Source organism: Leopardus geoffroyi, chromosome C2, assembly GCF_018350155.1.
Source record: "Leopardus geoffroyi isolate Oge1 chromosome C2, O.geoffroyi_Oge1_pat1.0, whole genome shotgun sequence".
Taxonomy (NCBI): Eukaryota; Metazoa; Chordata; class Mammalia; order Carnivora; family Felidae; genus Leopardus; species Leopardus geoffroyi.
Window position 1 is genome coordinate 77,136,010 of NC_059333.1, and position 22,191 is coordinate 77,158,200.

General features: G+C 35.6%; 1 protein-coding gene across 3 annotated transcripts in view; it reads right to left on the reverse strand.

Moving 5' to 3' along the window:
- OSTN (osteocrin) overlaps nucleotides 1–22,191 on the reverse strand; it is a 51,547-nt gene that overhangs the window by 23,157 nt on the left and 6,199 nt on the right. Inside the window, exons 2-4 of one of the 3 annotated variants that reach the window (XM_045437106.1) lie at nucleotides 18,545–18,573; nucleotides 5,982–6,080; nucleotides 2,626–2,840 (exon numbers count right to left, since the gene is read on the reverse strand). In XM_045437106.1, coding sequence (XP_045293062.1) covers nucleotides 2,626–2,840; nucleotides 5,982–6,080 — 314 coding nt within the window. In that variant the 5' untranslated portion in view covers nucleotides 18,545–18,573. Of the gene's footprint in view, nucleotides 1–2,625; nucleotides 2,841–5,981; nucleotides 6,081–18,544; nucleotides 18,574–18,833; nucleotides 19,017–22,191 lie in introns of those variants that run through there. The other 2 variants (XM_045437107.1, XM_045437105.1) reach the window with 2 other exon arrangements.

The following is a 22,191-nucleotide window of genomic DNA, read 5'->3' on the forward strand; positions in this document are numbered from 1 at the left end:
ATTAGCTTAGGTTAACTAGTGGCTTGTATTTTTCTCAAGAAACACAGTTTTACATTTATTTTTTATACACTATGGTTTGCTTTACAAACATTGATTTCAGCTTTTGTCGTTATTCTTACCTTCTGCTTTTTTTTCTCATGGCTTTTCTTGACTTACTTTGCTGTTCTTTCTAGATGTTTTTGTGTGTCATTTTGCTTTACTTCTACTTTTAATTTTTATTGGTATAATGATGATTTTTATCTGATATTTGCTTTATGTGCCCCTAATATTACATTTTCATTATTATTATCTTGAACAAAGCGTATAATTTTATTTTGTATTCTTTGGCCCAATAGTTATTTAATGACATGGTTTATACTTTTAGGTAAAAATGACTTCTTGTTTTCTAGTTTTGTTATTAAGTTCTAGTCACACTGTGTTTCAGTCAGTGAATTTTTTTTAATATACTGTTTTTTAGAATTCCTAGAGGGTTTGTTTGTCACCTCAGATACAGTAAATTTTTTGAATACTCCATATGCACTTCAGAAGATGCTATATTTTGTATTGAAGTTCAGAGTTCCAAATAGATCTACAAATTCCATTTTATGGATTATATTGTATATGTCTTCTATAAATTTTAAATATATAATCGGCCTTGGATTTTAAGAAATGAATTAAAGTCTCCTATTCTTAATATGTTTCTTTCTATTTCCTGGCATTCCCTGTGGTTTATCTTTGATAAACATGGTACACTCTTTTTAAATTTTTATCTATTTCTTTATTTATGTTTTTATTTCTTTTATTTTAGTTTATTTTAATGTAATTTTTCCTGGTATAACTTCTCCATTCTTTTATTGCCAACCTTTCTAAATATCTTTATTTTTAGTTGTGTATCTTAAATACAGAAAAGGGTTGGATTTCCCTTTGTCAGCCAATCTGAAAATACTTGCATTTTACTTATTTGTTTAATTATTATTATTTAAAAAAAATTTTTTTTTCAACGTTTATTTATTTTTGGGACAGAGAGAGACAGCGCATGAATGGGGGAGGGGCAGAGAGAGAGGGAGACACAGAATCAGAAACAGGCTCCAGGCTCTGAGCCATCAGCCCAGAGCCCGACGCCGGGCTCAAACTCACGGACCACGGACCGCAAGATCGTGACCTGGTTGAAGTCGGACGCTTAACCGACTGCGCCACCCAGGCGCCCCGTTTAATTATTTTTAATGCTTATTTATTTATTTTGAGAGAGAGAGTGTGTGCATGCTAGCAAGTGGGAGTATGGGAGGGGCATAGAGAGAGGGAGAGAGAGAATCTCAAGCAGGCTCCACACTGCAAGCACAGACTACCAGGTGGGGCTGGATCTCATGAACTGTGAGATCATGACCTGAGCCAAAATCAAGAGTTGGACACTTAACTGACTGAGTCGCTCAGGCACCCCCAAAACATTCACATTTTAATAGAAAAGTTACATCTATTGACATTTATTGGCATAATCAGTACTTTTTGAATCTATCATATTGTAAATGTTGTATTTATATATGCCAATATTTTATATAAAGTTTTTCAATACTCCTTATTATTTTTTTTTTAATTTTTTTTTCAACGTTTATTTATTTCTGGGACAGAGAGAGACAGAGCATGAACGGGGGAGGGGCAGAGAGAGAGGGAGACACAGAATCAGAAACAGGCTCCAGGCTCTGAGCCATCAGCCCAGAGCCCGACGCGGGGCTCGAACTCCCGGACTGCGAGATCGTGACCTGGCTGAAGTCGGACGCTTAACCGACTGCGCCACCCAGGCGCCCCCATATTTCTTATTAGTATATGATTTCTCTGAGGGAAAAGACTATACTTCCCTCCTCTTTTCCACCAGAACCCAACACAATTCTTAGGACATAAGTTGAATTAATTTATATTTGTTTATTTAAAATAGGGTCTGGATTTCAAAACCTACGTGAGGGATTATTTTCTAAGTACAGTAGGATAAATTACAGCCCCTAAGTGGTGATTTTATTTCTTCATGTAGTTCTGAGACTCTCAGAACATAAGCCCAGCATCCTGTATGCTGAGTCATGGAGCACAGCAAAGTCGTGGAATCATGGACAAATGTGACAAATCCTAAAACTCCAAGTAAGCACGTAAGACAGGAGCAAAGGACATGGAAATGAGTGCATGAAAAAGTGGGGTGCCAGATGATGAAATTCTTTTCAGGGTTTGCTGAGGAGTTTTCTTTAATCTTTTAAGCAATGGGAACATTTCACCAAAACACTTTTGTGTTAAATGATGCCCCTGGTAGCAGAGATCCTCCCTCACCTCCTAAACCTGTAATGTCTTATAATAACTATTTTACATGTGCATGCAATGAAATCTTCCTTAGGAAAGTATGACAAAAACATTCATATATACTGTAGCAGTCATTTTACTTCCTCAACAGTTATTTCCCAAATTATGCTATTAAACTAACAAGTTAGCTAAAACATTTAATGTTTAGCTAATGTTTAGCTAAAACACTGAATGTAAACATTTAATGTTTACAAATATGTTTACCTCCACGGTTTTCATCATCTTTTCTTATGTGGAATTCTGTTTCTGGAGTTAGAGTGGCAGGATTAATAAATAAAAATGTTCCTTCTTCAAGAGTTCACTTACCTCTGTTTACCTTTATGATCGACAGAGCCAGCCGAGAGTCTGTCCAGGGGAGACCCAAAACCAGAGAAGCTCCTTTTCTTCTTTGTTTCAATTACATCATTCTCCAGAGACACAAGTTCATCAAGAAGCGAGAGTTTTGCTGCCAGGTTAGTGGCTGATTTCTCTTCCCTGACTGTGGGCGGTGACTGTACATCTATGACTCCAGAATGAAAAGCCTGTAGGGCAGGAGGGGGTGATTCCACTCATTCAGAAAAAGAAGCCTCAAATATGTATAACCATCTGCCTTTGGCTTTTGCTACCTTTAGCTGACATGCCTGCCATGAAACTTGATTTCTTGTGGATTTATGCTCCCGAGAGAAAGACGTTTGGGAACAAAAATGCATAGAGATGAGGTATGTCCAAAAGCAATTAAAACAACAACAACAACACACACCCACACAAGAAATAAATAAAAATTTATAGGTCTGTCTCTAAAATTTAGTATATTAACTGAGCATTCTTTTAGACTCTTTCCCATAACAACTGCGTCCTTATCATTCCCACAGTGCTTTATCTATACTTCTTTCATCATTGTACACATGACATTTTCCCTGTGTTAGATTGATTACAATATATTTGTATTGCTTATTAACTTGTGAATAACCTGAGGGCAATAACTGTGTCTAAACTAGTTTTTTATTTGCTCTCTTCAATGGTTAGGTCAGTGTTTTGCTCATAGTTTGTACTCAGTAGATTTCTGTATGTTTATGGAATGAAATTTGAAAAAAAAAACAAACCTCACATTGTTCTCTTTTTACCTTTCATTCATACCTTATTGATTCAAGCTATTAAGCATCCGCTATGTACCAGCTTCTGCATCAGACCTGGGGGACACAAAAATGAACAAAATCCAGTCTCTGCTCTCAGGAAGCTTACTATCGCTTTCCATGTGATTTATTACCACATTGGTTTTTTTTAATAGCTCATTTTATTTTATTTTTTTAGCACTGAACAGTATTCCATCGTCTGGATGCATCTTAGTTTATTTATCCATTCACTTCCTGAAGAATATCTTGTTTGTTTCCAACTTTTGGCAATTATGAATAAGTTGCTATAAATATCTGTGTGCAAGTTTTTGTGTGGACGTAAGTTTTTATCTCCTTAGGTAAATACCAAGGAGCACAATTGCTGGATCATATGATAAGAGTATGTTTAGTTTTGTAAGAAGCCACTAAATTATCTTCCAAAGTGGCTGTACCATTTTGCATTCTCACAAGCGATAATACCACATTGTTAATGAGCGTCTACAGTGAGTCAGAAATATCCCAATGACTTTATCCTCTCATGTGAAATTTCTTATTTGTTTGTTTCACATATTGGCACTTGACACTTCATTCAAGTCATAGAAGTGTGGGTGTCATTTACGAAGCCTGTCTTTTCCTTTCCTAAGCCCAATCACAGCATTTAAAAAAATGTTCCTATTAATAGTCTCTAGTCATTGTGGAGTCCAGGGGATATTACTTCTTTTCTAAGAAAGTGAGAATATTCCCCTGTGGGAAGAAATCAGCTCCAGGGACCTCCTCCCTGCCCCCCTGTTAATCACATTCCTCCTTGTGCCAGACTCTTGCTCTTGGCAAGATTCTTTTTCTTCACTTTCTGCCTTTCTTCTTAGATTGTTTCCTCCATTCTCTATGTTCTTCATTTTCCCCAGTAAAATGAAAGAGTAGCATTTTCCAGCCTTTTCATCATTGGCTCCAGCAACTTTCTTGTGAAATACATATAGTCTGACACTCAATCTATTGAGCCTCTTCTTTCTTAAACCAACCAAATCTATACTAAGTCTGGACAGTTCTTCCTGAAAAACCTCTCCCTCCCTTTCTCCCTCCCTCCCTCCCTCCTTCCCTTTCTACCTTCCTTCCCTCCTCCCTCCCAGAGAGAGAGAATCTTAAGCAGCCTCCATGCCCAGTGCAGGGCCAACAATGGCTCAGTGACGTCATGGCAGTGACAGTGAGGTCATGACGTGAGCCTAAATCAACAGTTGGACACTTAACGGACTGAGCCACCCAGGCACCCCTCTCTTGCTCTGTCGTATTCTCATCAGTAGTGATTTATATCAGCTCCTCTTCACTGCTTAGTGTACATTGTTAATCATCTTATAACCTGCTTCTCTATCTTCTAACTCTCCCTTTTCTATTCTATCCTGAATACTGCCATGAAGTTAATTATTCCAAACACACTCCCATCTTGTAGAAATAAAATAAGAAATATCTCATACCTCTTGTTATTTGCATTGCAAACTCCACAATGTGTTCTAAACTCCTCTTAAAATCTCAACATCTACCACTTCCCTACAAAAGCTTGACAACATAGACACTGGGGAAGGGAAGGATGCTATTATGAGAAAGAAATTCTAAAGAGCAGGAGACAAAACTTTCAAAGGACAAAGATAGGAAATCTTTTATTATCTCTCAAAGCATCCTCCAAAAAAAACGTTATCATTCTTTCAACTGACGCCCATACAAAACAGAGTTTTCTTCCTTTTTAAAGATATTCATGGGGTGCCTGGATGGCTCAGCCAGTTAAGCAAGCATCTCTGACTTCAGCTCAGGTCATAATCTCATTGTTCATGAGTTTGAGCCCCATGTCAGGCTCTGTGCTGACAGCTCAAAACCTGGAGCCTGCTTCAGATTTTGTGTCTCCCTCTCTCTCTGCCCTCCCTGGCTCATGCTCTGTCTCTCTATCTCTCTCGAAAATAAACATTAAAAAATTTAAGATGTTCTTAATCCTCAGGAAAAAAAATCATAGAACTCATATAAAACTTGTTCTTTGGTAAAATGCATTTCAGGCTCTCATTTGTTATTTAAGAAGTACAGGGACTATTTTCTAATAAGATCAAATAAGCTAAATTAACGTTTCTCTGTGTGGAGATGTCCTCACATTTCTTTTTATTTGTGCTTTAGTAATGGCAACAAGAAAACATTTGTACCGTAATACAAAGTTTGGCCAAAGCTACTCAAATTTTCACACGTAACACCTTCAAATTTCACACAAAAGCACTTCATCTTGATGTAATTGATTTAGTTAAAAGTATGACTGAAATGATTATGAATTTTCTTTTATGCTTTTTCTCTTCAAAGAATACTAATACTTATTACTTCCAGGGTTTTTTTTTTTTTTTTTTTTTTTTTTTTTTTTTTTTGACATTCAGTTGGATTTCTCTGAATTTACAGTGAGGTCAAGACAGTAGAAGAAAATATCTTTTTCATCAGTTTTGTGTTATTAAGACATCTATTTGTCAGCAGTATCTGCTTCTGACATTAGTAGAAATGGCTTATGATCATAAAAAATATATGGTCCCTTAAGCTAGTTTCCATTACCTCTGTTGCTACATCCACTGAGCGTACTTTTCCCGAACTCCATAGCATCAACGTCACAGCCAGAATAAAATGTGCATTTGCCAGTCTCCCGTCCAGCATCTGAGGGTCACATACATCATGGTCAATATTTATTAGTTTAACATATAACGATAGAAAACAAAATCTCCTGTAAAGCTTGTTAGATGCAGGTGATAAACCGAATTATTCAGCTTCTCTGTGCTGGAGTGCATCTCTGCAAAACTTGAATCATACTTAAAAGAAGCTATCGGTCTCCTGGAATGAATTTTATCAAGGCATCATTTCCATGGAAACCTAGACTGGGATTATATAGCTATAATCATAATTCAGACTAACTAAAGTCTGAGAAATCTAGTTTTTTGTAATCTTATTCTTTGACTATCTAATCCAAGGATTACAACCTTGCATACCTAAGGGGAAATGCGTGAAATTGGTCAGGTTTTAGAAAATAAGATCTAGTGAGGTCTGTGGTGCACCTGAGAGAATGTACTGTGTCTGAAAGCATTTAAATTCATAATTTCAAAAACGCCACATATCTAATAGGCGAATATATTTATGTCATTGTGCTGTGTAAGGATTTCTTAAGTAATATTCAAAAGGTGCACATCTTATAGGAAAGAAATGCTTGTCATATTTCATTCTATTAAAATTGAAAAACTCTGTATTGTAAGATACAATAAACCAAAAAAAATGACAAAGTACCAAGTGGAGTATATTTTCAACATAATATAAAAATTAAAACTGGCATTTGAAATATTTAAAAAATGATTTTTTATAATCTTATTTAAAAAAAAATTCAAGTTAGTTAACATATAGTGTGAAAATGGTTTCAGTAGACTCTAGTGATTCATCACTTACATATAACACCCAGTGCTCATCCCAAGTGCCCTCCTTAATGTCCATCACCCATCTAGCCCATCCCCCCACCCAACACACCTCCAGCAACCCTCAGTGTGTTCTCTGTATTTAAGATTCTCTTATGGTTTGCTTTCCTATTTTTTTCCTTCCCTTATGTTCATCTGTTTTGTTATCTTAAATTCCACATATGAGTGAAATCATATATTTATCTTTCTCTAATTTATTTCACTTGGCATAATACATTCTAGTCCCATCCACGTTGTTGCAAATGGCAAGATTCTTTTTGATTGCCAAGTAATATTTCAGTGTATACATATACCACATCTTCTTTATCCATTCAAATCTGATAAATAAAATTTTAAAAATAACAATAAACTTAATTAACAATTAAGTAAAAATGGGCCAAAGTTATGAATGGACATTTTGTAGAAAAGGAAATAGCCTAATGGAAAATAAACATCCAAAGGTACACCATCCAAAAATACATGCAACTTCTTTAATGCAAAAAAATGGGAGAGAAATGGTATACCCTTTGGCATACAGCAAGTTGGCAAAAATTCAAAGTGAACATTGCACATATTAGAATGGTGCTTGGAAACAGAGAAACATAAGTGAGCTAGTGCGGTTGGAAATTAATCCAATCATTTGGAGAAAATTGAAATATATCTAGAAAAGTTAAAAATGATCATGTACTACCTACAACCCATTTATTTCACTTCTTAGTATATAGTCCAAAGGAACTCTTACATGTTTATATGGAGACCTGTATCTGAAAGTTCATAGCCTCACTGTTTATAGTGGTAGAAAACCAGAATCAACCCAAGGGCTCTACTCAAGAGGAAATGGGTGTATAAGTTGAGGTATATTCATACTGTGGACTTAAAACAAATGACTTAAATACATGTGTGTCTACTGTTAAATGACTTAAATCTTACGCGTATATATATATGCAAGGATTGCAAAGAAGCCCTTTTGGGGGGATATGGGAAGTTGTAGAACAATATATATGGCATGCTACCATTTACCTAAATTGGGGATGCACAAAGCAATTTTGTGTATTTTGGAATCTATATATATAATTAAAGTATAAACCAATGGAACTTGATTCATAACTATGATTGCCTCTGTGGAGAGAGGGAAGTAAATAGGATTATGGAAGAAACATAGGGACTTAGTTTTAATCTACATATTTTTTTAAAGCAAGTATGTCTAAAAAGTACATTTGTTAATTCTGTATAGTAAGCACAAAGATGTGTCATTCATGCATTTATAATTTTTTATATTAAAAACCCTATACAGGCAATTAAAGCTAATCTGTGGTCTATATCAGGTCTGCTGGCTGCCAATTTGACCGCTGGTAAAGGGAAAGCATTGTCTGATTTAGGTAAGATCACAGGCTGTGGGCTACAATAGAATGGGCATGATTTCACCACTTAGTACATGGCATCGGGAAAGATTCCCCCTACCCCCATCCTATTCATCCCTTAATGAGAACTCTCAGAAAGCTCTTATTTCCCTAAAAACATCATTTGGAAAGCTGTTGGGAGCAAAAAAGAAAGGATGGTTAGATGGATCTGAAGAACTGGATTTGAGTCTTCTTGTGGCTTTAGTATTAGTGACCTTGGATGTGCATCATTTAATCTATTTGCACTTTAGTTTTCATATTTGTGAAGCAAGGAGTAATTCTCATTTCAAAAGAGCTTTGAGAGGATTGAACTGATTCGTGTATAACTTCTTTGTCCCATATAGTATTTATAATTTGTAAGAAAGAACACTTATGAGGTAATACTAAGTATTTCTTTAGTAACTACATTCACTTTAGAGTGACTGGAGATTTTTTAGAGTACTTCCTTATAGTACTGTTACTGTGAAACCTCAGTGTGGATTTTAGCAATGAAGATTATCTGGTAGAATAAAGACAAATAAATGTTTTATATAGACATAGTAGCATGTGTATCAACCATGTCTATTAACATTTAATATGGGCATAAAAGTATTTTAGTGTTGTTGATAACTTTTATCAAATATGATTTTAATTTTCATGTTATGTAGTCTAAACTAGTTCTTCTGGAGGTTACCAATAAATACTTTGGACTCTTATAATGTCAATCTCTAGTTACTTCTCTATATTCCATCCTTTCTGAAAGGGGGCAGTAAATTCTGTGTTCTCTTTCTGACAAATTGATATCTGAGCGGAGTATTTTTATAAGTATCAAAAAACAATAAATCATGTCTATGTCTCTAAATTGAGACAGTAGAAAAATAAAGAATGTAATAGTTATCTGGTAAAAATACCAACAAAAAATGCATCCCCTATTCTTTAGAAAATTTGCCACCAAATCATATTTTTTTACTTGTAATTATGCTGTTGTCTCTTTAACCTTCCTCAACATAGAGGAAGACATATCAAAACCTTAATTGTATTCTAAAAATGATCTCACATTTCTGGCATATCTTTATTTTTTAAAAATAGCTCTCTTAATCAAAGATAAACTACAATTGTGATGTTTTACTTTCTCATTTTTTATCATGTTAAAAACAGGTTACAAAGTGGGAAATTGCCCAATTTTATAAGCCTTTCCATGTGGATTTCCTTTAACTATTTTTATGTATGTTTTACTAACCAGGTTTCTCTTCATCTCTGCAATATTATAAATGGCACAGGATGATGGACATTTACAATATTGATGACTATGTCTGAGGCATATATTTTTGTGCTTGGGTGTATATAGGAAAAAAGTCATACTGTATCATCTTACAGATAACCACATCCTGATTATTTGGATAGGGAGATGTAAAAATAAATGCTGAGTTTAAATACACACATTTAATGGTTCAAAGCCATGCTTGTAGCCAGTTAACCAAAAGGCCAAGTTCCTAAATATGGCAGTTGGGACACTAATGAAAATAAACACCCTGGCACCTGCCACACAGAAGACATTTGATTAACTAGTTGAAACTTGATTGCCACAAAATTAGAAATAGAGGAAATTATAGGGAGGGAAGAAAAAGAGTAGGTTCAGTTCCATTTCCCTATTTTGTTGATAGTGGATAAATATAGCCTATGATTTAAACATCTAGTTGGCCCCATATACACTCCAAATCACAGAAAGAGCACTCAAGGATGTTCATTGTATGAATACACCAGAGTGGAGATGTTTGCAAATTTTTCAGTAATTTTTATTGAGTAATTTTTGAATGATATTCCTCTGGCTAGGGAGGAGCTTCAAAAGAGTGAGCATGGAATCTGCCTTATAAAATTAGGTGTGTACTTCATTCATTTTTAGCCAATTGGTCTGCTATGTTTGTGCATTTTCACATTTTAACTATTTTTTTTTGAGAGAGAATTTTTAACATGAATTTTTTTAAGTTTCTTTATTTTGAGAGAGAGAGAGAGAGAGAAAGTAGAGGAGGAGCAGAGAGAGAGAGAGAGAGAGAGAGAGAAACCCTAGCAGGCTCCATGCTGTCAGTGCAGAGCCCACAAACTGTGAGATCATGACCTGAGCCGAAATCAAGAGCTGGACACTTAACCGACAGAACCACCCAGATGCCCCAAGAGAATGAGAATCTTAAGTAGACTTCATGCTTAGGGCAGAGCCTGATGCTGGTCAATCTCACTACCATGAGATCATGACCTGAGCTGAAATCAAGAGTCAGATGCTTCACTGACCGAGCCACCCAGGGGTCCAGCATTCTCACATTTTAAATAATACTGCTGAATAAACAAGCATTTACATCGTGTAACATCTTAATCTATGTTTCTAAGACTTTCCAACACATAAGAATTTCTTATATATCCCAAAGGGATCCTCGAAACAGTATCTGGAGTGGCAGTGGAGAGGGCAAGGTGTGAAGTTCTGTCACATGTAAGTTTGAGAAGCAACACGTATTGTATATTCCCTACAGGAACATTGCGAGTGCATACTGACATAATAAAAACTCTGAAAATGCAGTAGCAAAGAAATTATGTAATTGTATTTAAGTTAGAATTAAATGAGAATTCTGTTAAAATGAAGACGGATGTTTGCATTACTGAGAACTGATGCTATAATGAATAATTTTTATGATAAAAAAGTCTCTCAAGTGGGCTGGGGCAAAGAAAGATTGAGAAGCATAGATCTAAAAAATGAAAACAAATGAGAGTGAGGGGAGGTGTTAGGATGAGAGGGTTAAGCTGAAAGAAGAAACTACGTGAGCCAATATCTGATGGAATGTGCTTTGTGGTAAAGCTTTTAAACTGGGCTGGTGTTGAAAACAACAAGCAGACTACTCAGGTGATTAAGAACATTTCTCTTCAACCTGAGACTTGGTCATTAATGTCTGACTTATGGATAGTAGATCTATTAGAAAGTCTCAAGAGTACTGAGTTTGGGGGTGAGCCTTGATAAATTTGGAAATTTTTATTTACCCTAATTTACTTGATTGGAAATATTAAAAATAGACTTTACCCCACCGCTATCTTCAACAAACATTAAAAATAAAGGGCTTAGAGATAAGGGATAAACGACTTACAAATTATCTCTTTTACCCTGTCTTCCCACTCTGGCCTAACACAGGCATTTAAGTAAGATTTAATAGGGCTTGTTGAAAAGGGTCCCTAGTTCTGACACCATGAAATGGCCACATGTGCCTGCCCACAGCATCACCCACAGTCTTCTTGGAAAATAATGGTGGTCTTCCAGGTAATTGGTGAGTCAGCTTGGCCCTAAGTGAACCTAAACAGAGTAAGATCAAGTGTACCCTATACCCTACTCCACAAGTTATAGTCACCCACATCCTTTTTTTTCTTTTTTAAGTCAGCTCCATGCCCAGCACAGAGCCCAACAACAGGTCTTGAACTCATGACCCTGAGATCAAGACCTGCACTGACTCATGACCCTGACAAGACCTGCACTGAGATTAAGAGTGCGATGCTTAACCTACTGAGCCCTTTTGATGACAAAGAAAAGCTTCAGGAATAATAGATAACAGAGTGACTATCATTTTTTATTTTAAAAGAGGGCCTAACAGGGACAATGCTTAACACAGTCTGTGTGGCACACTGTAATGAAGAGACTTGTGAGACTCAGACCCTGCCTTGGCTTGACCAGATAGCTTGCGCAAACCCTTTCCGTTCTAGGCCGAGTGAAACGGGTTTGGTCTAAATGGCCTCTAATGTTGCTTCCCGCTTTTTAAAAGTCTGCTGGTGAATCTGGCTCTTTTCTGGTACAAGTGCAGACATTGTAGGTAATGATAATAGGTGGTGCATGTTTAGCTCGAAGAACCTTTCTGCTGTCCCTCAAGTCAGCCAGTCTATGCACTAGATTGCATGTAGCTTTTGACATAAACATACTCCTATTGAATTTAAAGTATTTCTAGCTGAAAAGACAGGGTTTCCAAATCTTTCATTTTAAGATGTCATTTATGGTAAGAGATCCCATTTTATACATGTATTTTGAAAGAAAATTGCTACCAATTAAATTATGACATGCTATCAAGTGTAAGACTCACTCTAATTGCAGAGATGTTAAAAGTGCATCAGAATGGATGAAATATGGTACATCTATGTATTTCCAAGTGTTTACTTGGTTTTTTTTTTCTTTTTTCCATCATGCTTAAGCCAGTATGCTCAATATTTTAAAAAATATAACTTTCAGTCAATAAATAGGTATTCAACAACATCAGAAAAATATTTCTGTGATGGCGAAGAAACAACCCAGAATTAGATCTGAAGGATAGGAGAAGCATCCTTACTGTGCTATTTCTTGGTCTGGTGACCTTGAATAACATGTCTAAATTGTCAAAATTGTCTAATGAAATTCACTGTATGAATTCACAGAATTTTAATTTTAGTTAACTAAAAATTTTTAAATTAATTTACAAATAGTGTAAATCATTATGGATTTGGTTTAGGGCTTCCAAATAAGAGCAATAAGTGTATTTAATATTACATTTAATGTTATTTACTAAAAATGTATAAAGATATGTAATTATTTATGAAAAAAACACCATATCATTTTTATTCTTATTTTATGATAGCTAAAAACTTTTCAGTGGGAACTCTAAACTGCACATGAAAACATTTCGTGAACTGCAAAATAATGTGAAAAGATTAACTACATGGTATCAAAGGGATTATAATTTTGCTGAAGCCAAAATCCTTCCAGGGGACATAAAGTTTATACTCAGCAACCAGACAAGGAACTGAAAATTTGGGACCATTCATAAAGGCAATCTGCAACACTTATTTTATTTTATTTAAGGAAAAAAAATTAATCTTTATTTATTTCTGAGAGACAGAGCACAAGTGGGGGGAGGGGCAGAGAGAGAGGGGAGACACAGAACCTGAAGTGGGCTCCAGGGTCTGAGCTGTCAGCACAGAGCCTGACACAGGGCTCAAACTCACAGACTGCAAGATCATGACCTGAGCTGAAGTCAGCCGCTTAACTGACTGAGCCACCCAGGCGCCCCTGCAACACTTATTTTAAATGATCAAGAGGATATATTTCACTTGGACATCACGCACACAATCTTGATATTTCAGTGAGTGACAATATTTGAACAGTGTTAAAGAAGTTTGCTAGTAGTTTTCTTTGAAGGGTGAAATAATTATGTGCTTGAGACACTTGCCTGTTGCAAGCCAGAGACTCAGATCAGGTGAGTTGCAAGTCTCTTCCTTATCGGAGCTTCAATTCCACTGCCTCTGATGAATTTGGCCCCACAAACAAGAATGCTGAGTGTGACTGGGCACTTAGAACTTTAGAAGTAGAGAATTGCTTTCAGATCCTCATAAATAAGAGACTTAAAAATCACTGAGGATTTTAACCCCAAAAGCAACTGAATTACAAATCATAGCTTCTGTCAGCTAATACATATATCATCTATATCGTCGTCACAAAAATACATCTAAGAAACATAGTCATGTTACTTTACTTGAGATTCTCTTTGTGAAAGTTGTAATTTTCGGTAAATTGTGTGATGAGTATTTTGGTCTATGTTTTGAGTATTATCCTGCAAGAAAGGTGCAAATTGAGGCTGCTTTAACATTTCCCCCTTTTTTTTGTTTTAATTAAAATATCAGAAACACGTTCTTTCTCATTTCTCATTGCTCTTCAGTCGGCAGAAGTACATTTTCTAAAATCACAGAGCCAGTTAGAAGAAGATCCAGAAAAACAACTTACATTTTCAGACTCTCAGTTTCATGCTCCTTCAAGTATAACCTATTTGTAAAAGTATAAAACATTTTCCCATCTCCCAAACAAATTGCTTATAAAGTAAAATGCTTACAGGTGAGGTGTTCTTAATGTGGCAGACACCTGAATTTTAAAAGGACTTTTCCTGAATGCTATGAATCAGGAAGAATGATAACTTCCCACTATACATGTGTTAATTGGTTTTATTCTATTTGGCACCATTTTTATTCTTTTTTAGACACTACTACTTTAGAAAATATCAAATTTTGTTGTTAAATCTCTCTCTTTTTGCTTATTTTGAATTGCCAATCATACTATTAGTTTGTTGCAAAAATTTATGGAAACCTACAAAGATACTTTAAAGGAAGATTGCATTATTTAAAAGCAGGGGTATGTATCTGTAACAAAGTATGTAGAGTCAACATGGTGTGCTGAATGAAATGAATGAAACAGTCTTATGTGGCAGGTAATTAGGAATGCAGAGCAGATATTAACATCCTGGCTTTATTGACAGGAAACTGAAGCTTAGAGAAGGGTAGAAATTTGCCTAAGTTGTACAACCACAGTAAATATGAAGAAGTTTATGCCAGAGTCCCAGTTAGTCCATTAACGTTTCACAAGTCAGATTCTCATTCTAATGAAAGTAACATGAATCAATATTCTCTAATAATTATTCCAGCAGAGTTTAAGATTTCTCCTTATCAAATCTTAATTTGTGCTTGGATCCCTGAATTAATGCAAGTTTCTTGATATAAAATGATGTCACCCAGAAATAGAAAAAAACTTTAGGGTATGACTGTAGACAATTCTGCTAAGGGGATTTGTTGTTTAATTCCAATGCTTTATAATGAGAAAAACAAGAATCTTTAACACTATGGATAGGAAAAAGCTGGCAGAGTTGCACATAAACATGCTGCTTGTTCATCTAATACATGGGGAATTTTTACCTGGTGTAAAAAGGCTTTCAAAAGATAAAGTTGGATAAATGCAGTTATAGATGACACATACAAGCCTCAGGATATTGTAGGCTATTACCACCACTTTTACCTTTAGCCCATTTTATACTTACATATATTTAATAAAAATATTAATTTACATTTTAATTACATTAAACTAGCCAATATAATCAATGAAAAAATACGGTCTAAATGTACATGAAAGTCCCAAAATATAAATTTTATAATATGCAACAGGATGCATTTATTAGGTAAACATTACATGTCAAGCACTGGAGATATAAATGTAAGACACTCTTCCTGTCCTCCAGTCGCTCATAGCCTGGTCAACCTGGAGACCCCCTCAACCACTTGCCCTGCCCAGGGACTTCCTTCTGCAACACTAGACTCTTAATGCTTCCGTTTCTTTCAAGTGCAATGGTTGCAAATAACCATTTTTTAAACATTTGCATTGTACTTTATTATTCTGAAATTAATTTACTTCCTTTCATTATCACATCAGTCACGTTAGATACAGGAAAAATATTATAATTTTGCTTTCTTAAATAGATGTACTGAGACAAGCAGAGTTACTTTAGAATCCTGGTGCCCTAACGCCTGGGACTGTGCGTCTACTTTCTAACACAATGAAGTCGACCAATAGAAAGAGGTTGGCCCCTAAGTTACACCAACGTGGTTGTGACTCCTGACTGGGCTGGCTTCTTAGCCTCTCTGTTTCTGTATTTTCATCAGGAATGTGGGGCAAAGATTTACTTTATAGGTTTATTATAAGGATTACAAATAATAAAAGTGACTAGCACAAGTTAATTATGCAAATAATAGCTGTCATTATCCTGTATTGCCTTCTAAATCTGGCAACTTCACAAAATATGCCTTAGTACTTTTTTATGTTATGAAAAATACTTTTTTACCCTTTTTCATTTGAAGGAACAAAGTTACCTGAAATCTAGAATTATGGCAAAGTGGTAGAAGATAAATTATAATAAGGTAATACTGAGTGAGGGAAGGAATTTTACTGAACAGAGTTAGACGTGGCAAGCACTCTAACATTTGATGTTACAGCATATTATGCATTACCATTAGTTTCAGCAACAATAGTTCTATGAAATATTTCCATGAAAATATTAGCATACAACAGAATATCATAATGGGAAGAAAAGAAAGGGAATTAATCCAAATTATACTCAAAAAATAATTATTCAAATTCTAATTATATGCACAAAAGTGAATTTTAAATTTAATTTTATAATTTTATATGATACATCTTTTTGTTTTACAGTTCATAAGAGATCTTTATTGACTTTTTAAAAATCTGTAATTATCTTGTTAGGATCATGATTTTTCACAGGGTTTTGGTGATACTGACTGTATAGCATAGTCAGACTATGTCATAAAAGCAGAAGCACTGCGGGCATGATGGGAATGAAGGATCTTGTTACTGGAACTAGACCTTCCACAAGCATGGGAACAACTGAGAAGAAATGGACTGCAAAGGAGGTAGAGGAAGAGGAGAAGCCTCTACCAGCCCTGGTGTGGACAGACAAGTCAGAGCTTGCAGGGAAATGCAACCACCAAAATTGTCCCACGGGAACCACAGCTCTGACTTGGTGGGTCAGTGCCCAAGTTGGCAGTGGTGGCCTGGATGACATTTTAAAAGTGCATTTTTCACATGGTTACAGCCTTATGTATCATTAGGAACACAGAATTTTAGAAAGGGAGGGGATGCTCATTGGAAACTGTTGGATTTAATGCTCTCAAGAGATGGAGAGAGTGAGGCTCAGAGACAATGAACTTGGCCAAGGGAGAGGAGATGAAGGAGAGATTTAAGATGGACAAAGAAGAGGAGGGCTCAGGGTAAGGCATGGCAGAGGAGCTGTTCCTGTGGAAGCAGCCTCATGCGGAGGCCTGATGTCATGGAACACTGGTAAGGGAAAGGCTGGACAATAACCAGTTCAAGCCAACCAAGGCACCAGGCAATTACTGGCAGGTGATGCTAACCACTGCTCCACAAAGGTACCCTGAGAACAATGTGGAGAAAGAAGAGAGAGGGCTCAGTTACAAGAGGCTCTAATCAGAGAGATCTCAGACACAGGGGAGTTGACCTGTATAGAGAGGTATCCAGGGCTAGGAGGGAACTTGGGATCTTTTATAACCTCCCGATCTTTATAACCTCCCAAACTCCAGTTTTACTGAGGAAAGAATGAAGCCCCAGGAAGGCTGAGTGAAAGATGCTGAAGTCAGGACTGGGATTAGAAGTCTGGTCTCCTGACCCCAAAGCTCCTATTCCTCTGATGGCACCATAGTAACTAAGCAAAAGGTGTCCTGTAGGTAGCGATCTCAGTAGATGAAATATTGGCAAGAGGTTAAATGAGGTGACATGTAAAGATTAACCCCGTCTTTATTCCTGAATATAGGAAAAACTGGCTGATGTGGGAGCTTCCCTCCATCATTCTCCCACTCAGTCTCCCTGGCACTTGCAGCCCTTTTGTCTCTTTCCATAAGAACAGAATATAATTGAGTCCTACTCTGTGCTCCAGGCTTGTCTGAAGTTACAAACTATACAGTGACAGAGTTGGGGCAATATTTTGGGACTGCTTACTTTGAGTTCTTTTTCTTTGGGACAAGTTCAATTAATCTAATATTATTAAGCAAAGGTTCAAATCATTGAAAGTATTTGAACAAGAAGTTAAAATTATAATCTCGAGGCCCCCAAATCTGGTCTATAAACAGATCTGCTGCTCTACTGCCCATGATTCATTATATAAGAATCAGTTCAAAACTCTGAGAAAAAAAGGAGAGAAACAAATGTCAACTTTAAATGCCATATTGAGTGACATCACAGTGCAATTCACTTACAACGAGACTTATATTCATATCTATTGGAGAGTTTCCTTAGAAAAATTCTGTAAGACGGCTGAAGGCCAGTATCAAAATAAAGAGAAGACACAAACTGTACCTGATGCTTTTGGGAAGACATATCAATTTGATAGCTTCTATGGGCATTAAAATAATCATAAATTATTGTTAAAATTATTTAATTTCTAAAAAGGTAACTTGGAAACAAATAATTATCCCATTCCTTAACCTATAGACTCTAGAGGTGTAATTTGAAGGAGCAATATTCCTCATTAGAACTGAATTTATTGAGTATACACTATTACCACACCCTGAAGCAAAATTTTAAATTTCTTACATGTAATTCAAATATATGTTTCAGATTAACTCTCAATTTGATCGCTTAATAGCAAGAACACTTCAAATACAAAAGAATAGATATGATTTAACTCTATTCTAAACTGGTACTAATATCATACTTGTATGTTTGAATTTTATAAGAAGAGAAAGAGGATAATTTAGGTTTGAAGAATATAGAATATTGACTCTGGAACTTGATTAATTTAGGGATATTTCTTGGACTCCAATTTTGATAGAAATAAAGATAAGAAAAAACCTTTTCTTTCTACTTAGGTTTTTAAAAGTCAACCATTTTTGTACATTTAAAAATTTTATAATATTGGACATCGTTGATGAAAGCAAAATTAAGACTACTAACACTTACAGAAAATCATTATCTTGAGTTGTCTTTCTCTTTGTTTCAAAGTGGAAAACAAAAGCAAAAATTAATCGATAAATATGAAATGTCTGAACATACAATTAGCTCCACCCTAATTTTGTATTATAAAAATATCTTCTTAGAGTTTCTACTCATTTTAGAGAGATAAATATTACCATAAAACATTCAAGATCAGGATATAATCAAAACATCTTAAAAGTATGTGAAAATAAAAAAAGTAGTTAAAGGAAAAAAAAAACCTAAATTTTTCTCATAGCTTTTATATATAACTTACCTTGTGAAAAATCAGGAGATTCTAACTTTAGAATCCTGTCTGTGCAGTTTCTTCCAAACTCAGCCCTGATGGTGAGTTTTCTCTCTGAGTTTTTATAGTCTCAGTTATACACCCCTTACTCCAATCCCTGCCTTTGCTTTCTCTTACATCATTTCTAGGTTTTCCACTGAACATTTTCCCAAGCTTCTCTTCAATCTCTCCTCCCCTCACCCTCTCTCTTACTCTTTTTCTCTGAGTCTTTCTCTTTCTCTCTCCTATTCTCCACATTTATTTTATCTATTGCTTTGATCATGGTATTTAAGTAGCAACAGGAGCTTGGGCTCTGGAAAATTTAAGTATACATTTAGTATTGTGTTCAGCCTTAGACCCATCACTTCTTCCTGAGGTTTTAGTCTAGCTCGGATAATTACACATCAAATCTGGGAAATAAAATGCAGTAAGATTTTTTTCAAAAGAAGGTCACTAGGGTATTTCAATGTAAGATTTAGGGAGATTATAATCAGAAACTCAAACTGATTTATTGGTATATTTTTTGGACCCTTACATTAAATGATCATCTATGGAAATGGTGAGTAGTTTCAGGCTCAGTCAGGTGCACAGTTCTGTGTCAGTGAAACTGACAGCTACTTCATAATTAACATTGCTATACTGGGAAGGTTGTTACCAACAAACCTATAAATACTTAACTGTGACATGTGGGCTATAAATGCAGACGTTGTAATCATTCTTATCTTTCTCCGTCCTCCAGGATTTTAATTTCTTTTTCACCAAGACATTCCTGCCTCTGTCTGAATGTTTTCTTCCTTTCCATTTCCTACTAATCACATTTACAACATTATACATGCAGATTGTAAAAAAAAAAAATAAGTTATTAACTCCTAGAGGTAATAAGTTATGTGTTAGGTCATTATTAGTTCATTTGGTTCGGCACTGGATAGATCCCCATTTGACAGGTAAAGAAACTGAGGCTAGATAAATTAAGTGATGTTATGAGGTCACACAGCTAGGAAGCAGTAACAGGGCCAGATTTCAAATACCTATCTTCTTAATTCCTTATCCAGTTCTTTTCCCACAACTTCATCCTGTCTCACTATTTAAAAAGCTAGAAAAAAATAACCCAAACCAGATCATGTTTTTGCACAAATAGAAATAAATTTGTTCTTTTTGGTTTTGCTTTAAAAAGCATTTAAAATACTACTCACTAGTGTAGGAACTATAACATGGTTGATTTGGATGTAGATGGGAACGGACCGGAGCACAGTGAATTCGTGGGACAGTAAAATGCTTTATTTTTTATGAAGGGTTTCCAGGGATAACATATGTCTCAACAAGCCTGAAATTTGAGTAGTTGGCAGTGATAGTTCACAAGTCAAGATAAAAATACAGCCTAATTGTGGACCCTTGTTTAGACATTACGGCCATAAAACGATTATGTTAGCTTGAATCCACATGATGGAAAACTCTCAATATAGATTTAATGGATGCATCCTAATGCTACCAGAAGCCAATATTCTTGATGTACCTTCTACCCTTATTTGAAATGCCTCCCTCAGCATGCTGACAAGTGATATCTGTGGCTGATTTATTCCAGATCTGTCCCTGCTTAAACAGCCCAAAGATTCCACCCTATTTGTGGATTTTGTTGACCTAATTCAAAAGTTTGACTTAACTGTTCTGCAGCAGTAGAAATAGCAACAGTTTATTCAAGGAACATAACCATGGTACATTTAAGCCATTTACACAGGATTATGCATATTATCTACCCTTATATAAATTACTTATGCATTTATACATGACAGAGAAATTCTGTTACCTTGAAAGACAGAGTAGAAACCAGAGTATATGAAGAAATTGAAAGAGAATATACATCCAGTGATAGAAGGGAGAGATTAAGATGAGAAAGGGAGAAGATATTCATGAAAACTTTTCAGCTAGTATATCATTACTTAATCTGCAGGACAACCTTGCTGAAGAGGTATTATTATTCATATTTAACAGATGAAAAAAACTAAAGCTCAAATATGTGAAATGGATAGCCCAAGTGCTCACAGCTTAAAAGTGATGGAATCAGGAGTTGAGACTTGCTCTGTCAGGATTCTGACTGTAAAGAGACAGTACATTGAAACTGAGTAATTTGAGAAGAATTTAATGCGAGCAGAGTGCAAAGGAACCAGAAAGGACATTGCAGTCCTATTATTGGACTAAACCAATAATAGGCAGATAACCCTAATCTTGAAGGGTTAAAGGTAAGTACGGACAGACAGATCTGGGTAGAGAAAGTTGCCTGGCAGAAGAAGTATGACCTTTCATCAAGGGATACAGCCAGTCAAGAGTCACCTAAAGGGGAAGGAATTTATGAAATAAACACCAAGATTTCAGTCTGCTTCCTCAATATAATCTCCTGTTGTGTTTACCTTTGGTCAAACCCAATTGGAAAAGAGATTGGGGCATAGATAAAAGACCCAGCACACTGTTTAACCTCAAAACTGTGTTAAAAGACATACAAATGAGATGCTTGGTAAAGATTATCATGACAGCAAATGCCATGATTTACTTGCATTAAAATCTGATACTTCCTAACATTTTTTTTCAAGTTTATTGGGGTGTTATTTATACACACAAAATCTGACCTTTAAAAGTGTACAATTTTAGGAGTTCTGACAAATGTAAACGTTATGTAACCTCCGCTAAAATCAAGATATAGACTTTGTCTATATGTACCCCTGCACACCAAATTTTCCTCATGCCTCTTTAGAGTCAACCCCCTCCCCAACCCCCAGGTCCTAGTAACCACCGATTTGATTTCTGTCCCTATAATTTTGCCTTTTCCAGAGGCTGTAGGAAATTATACAGTATGTAGTCTTTGGTGTCTGGCTTCTTTTGCTTAGAATAAAGCTTCTGTGATTTATCCATGTTGCTAAATGTATCAGCACTTTGTTTCTTTTTAACGAGAGGGTTCTATTGGATGGATGTACCACAATTTTTTTTATCCATTCACCAGTTGGTGAAAATTTGGGTAGTTTCCAGTCCGGAATAATTATGAATAAAGCTGTCATTAACATAAGACTCTTGAGTTGATATTTATGTTTTCAGTTTTCTTGGACAAATACATATATATGAGATTCCTAAATCATGTGGTATGTTTATGTTTAACTTATTAGGAAATAGCTAAACTGACTTCCAAAGTGGTTCTGCCATTTTGCATTCTTACCAGATATGTATGAGAGTTCCAGTTGCTTTTGACATTCATTGCTGTTTTCAAAAATTTAGCCATTTTAATAAATGTATACTGGTATCTCACTGTAATTTTTTTAAATGTTTATTTAGTTTTGAGAGAGAGGCAGAGAGAAAGGGAGAC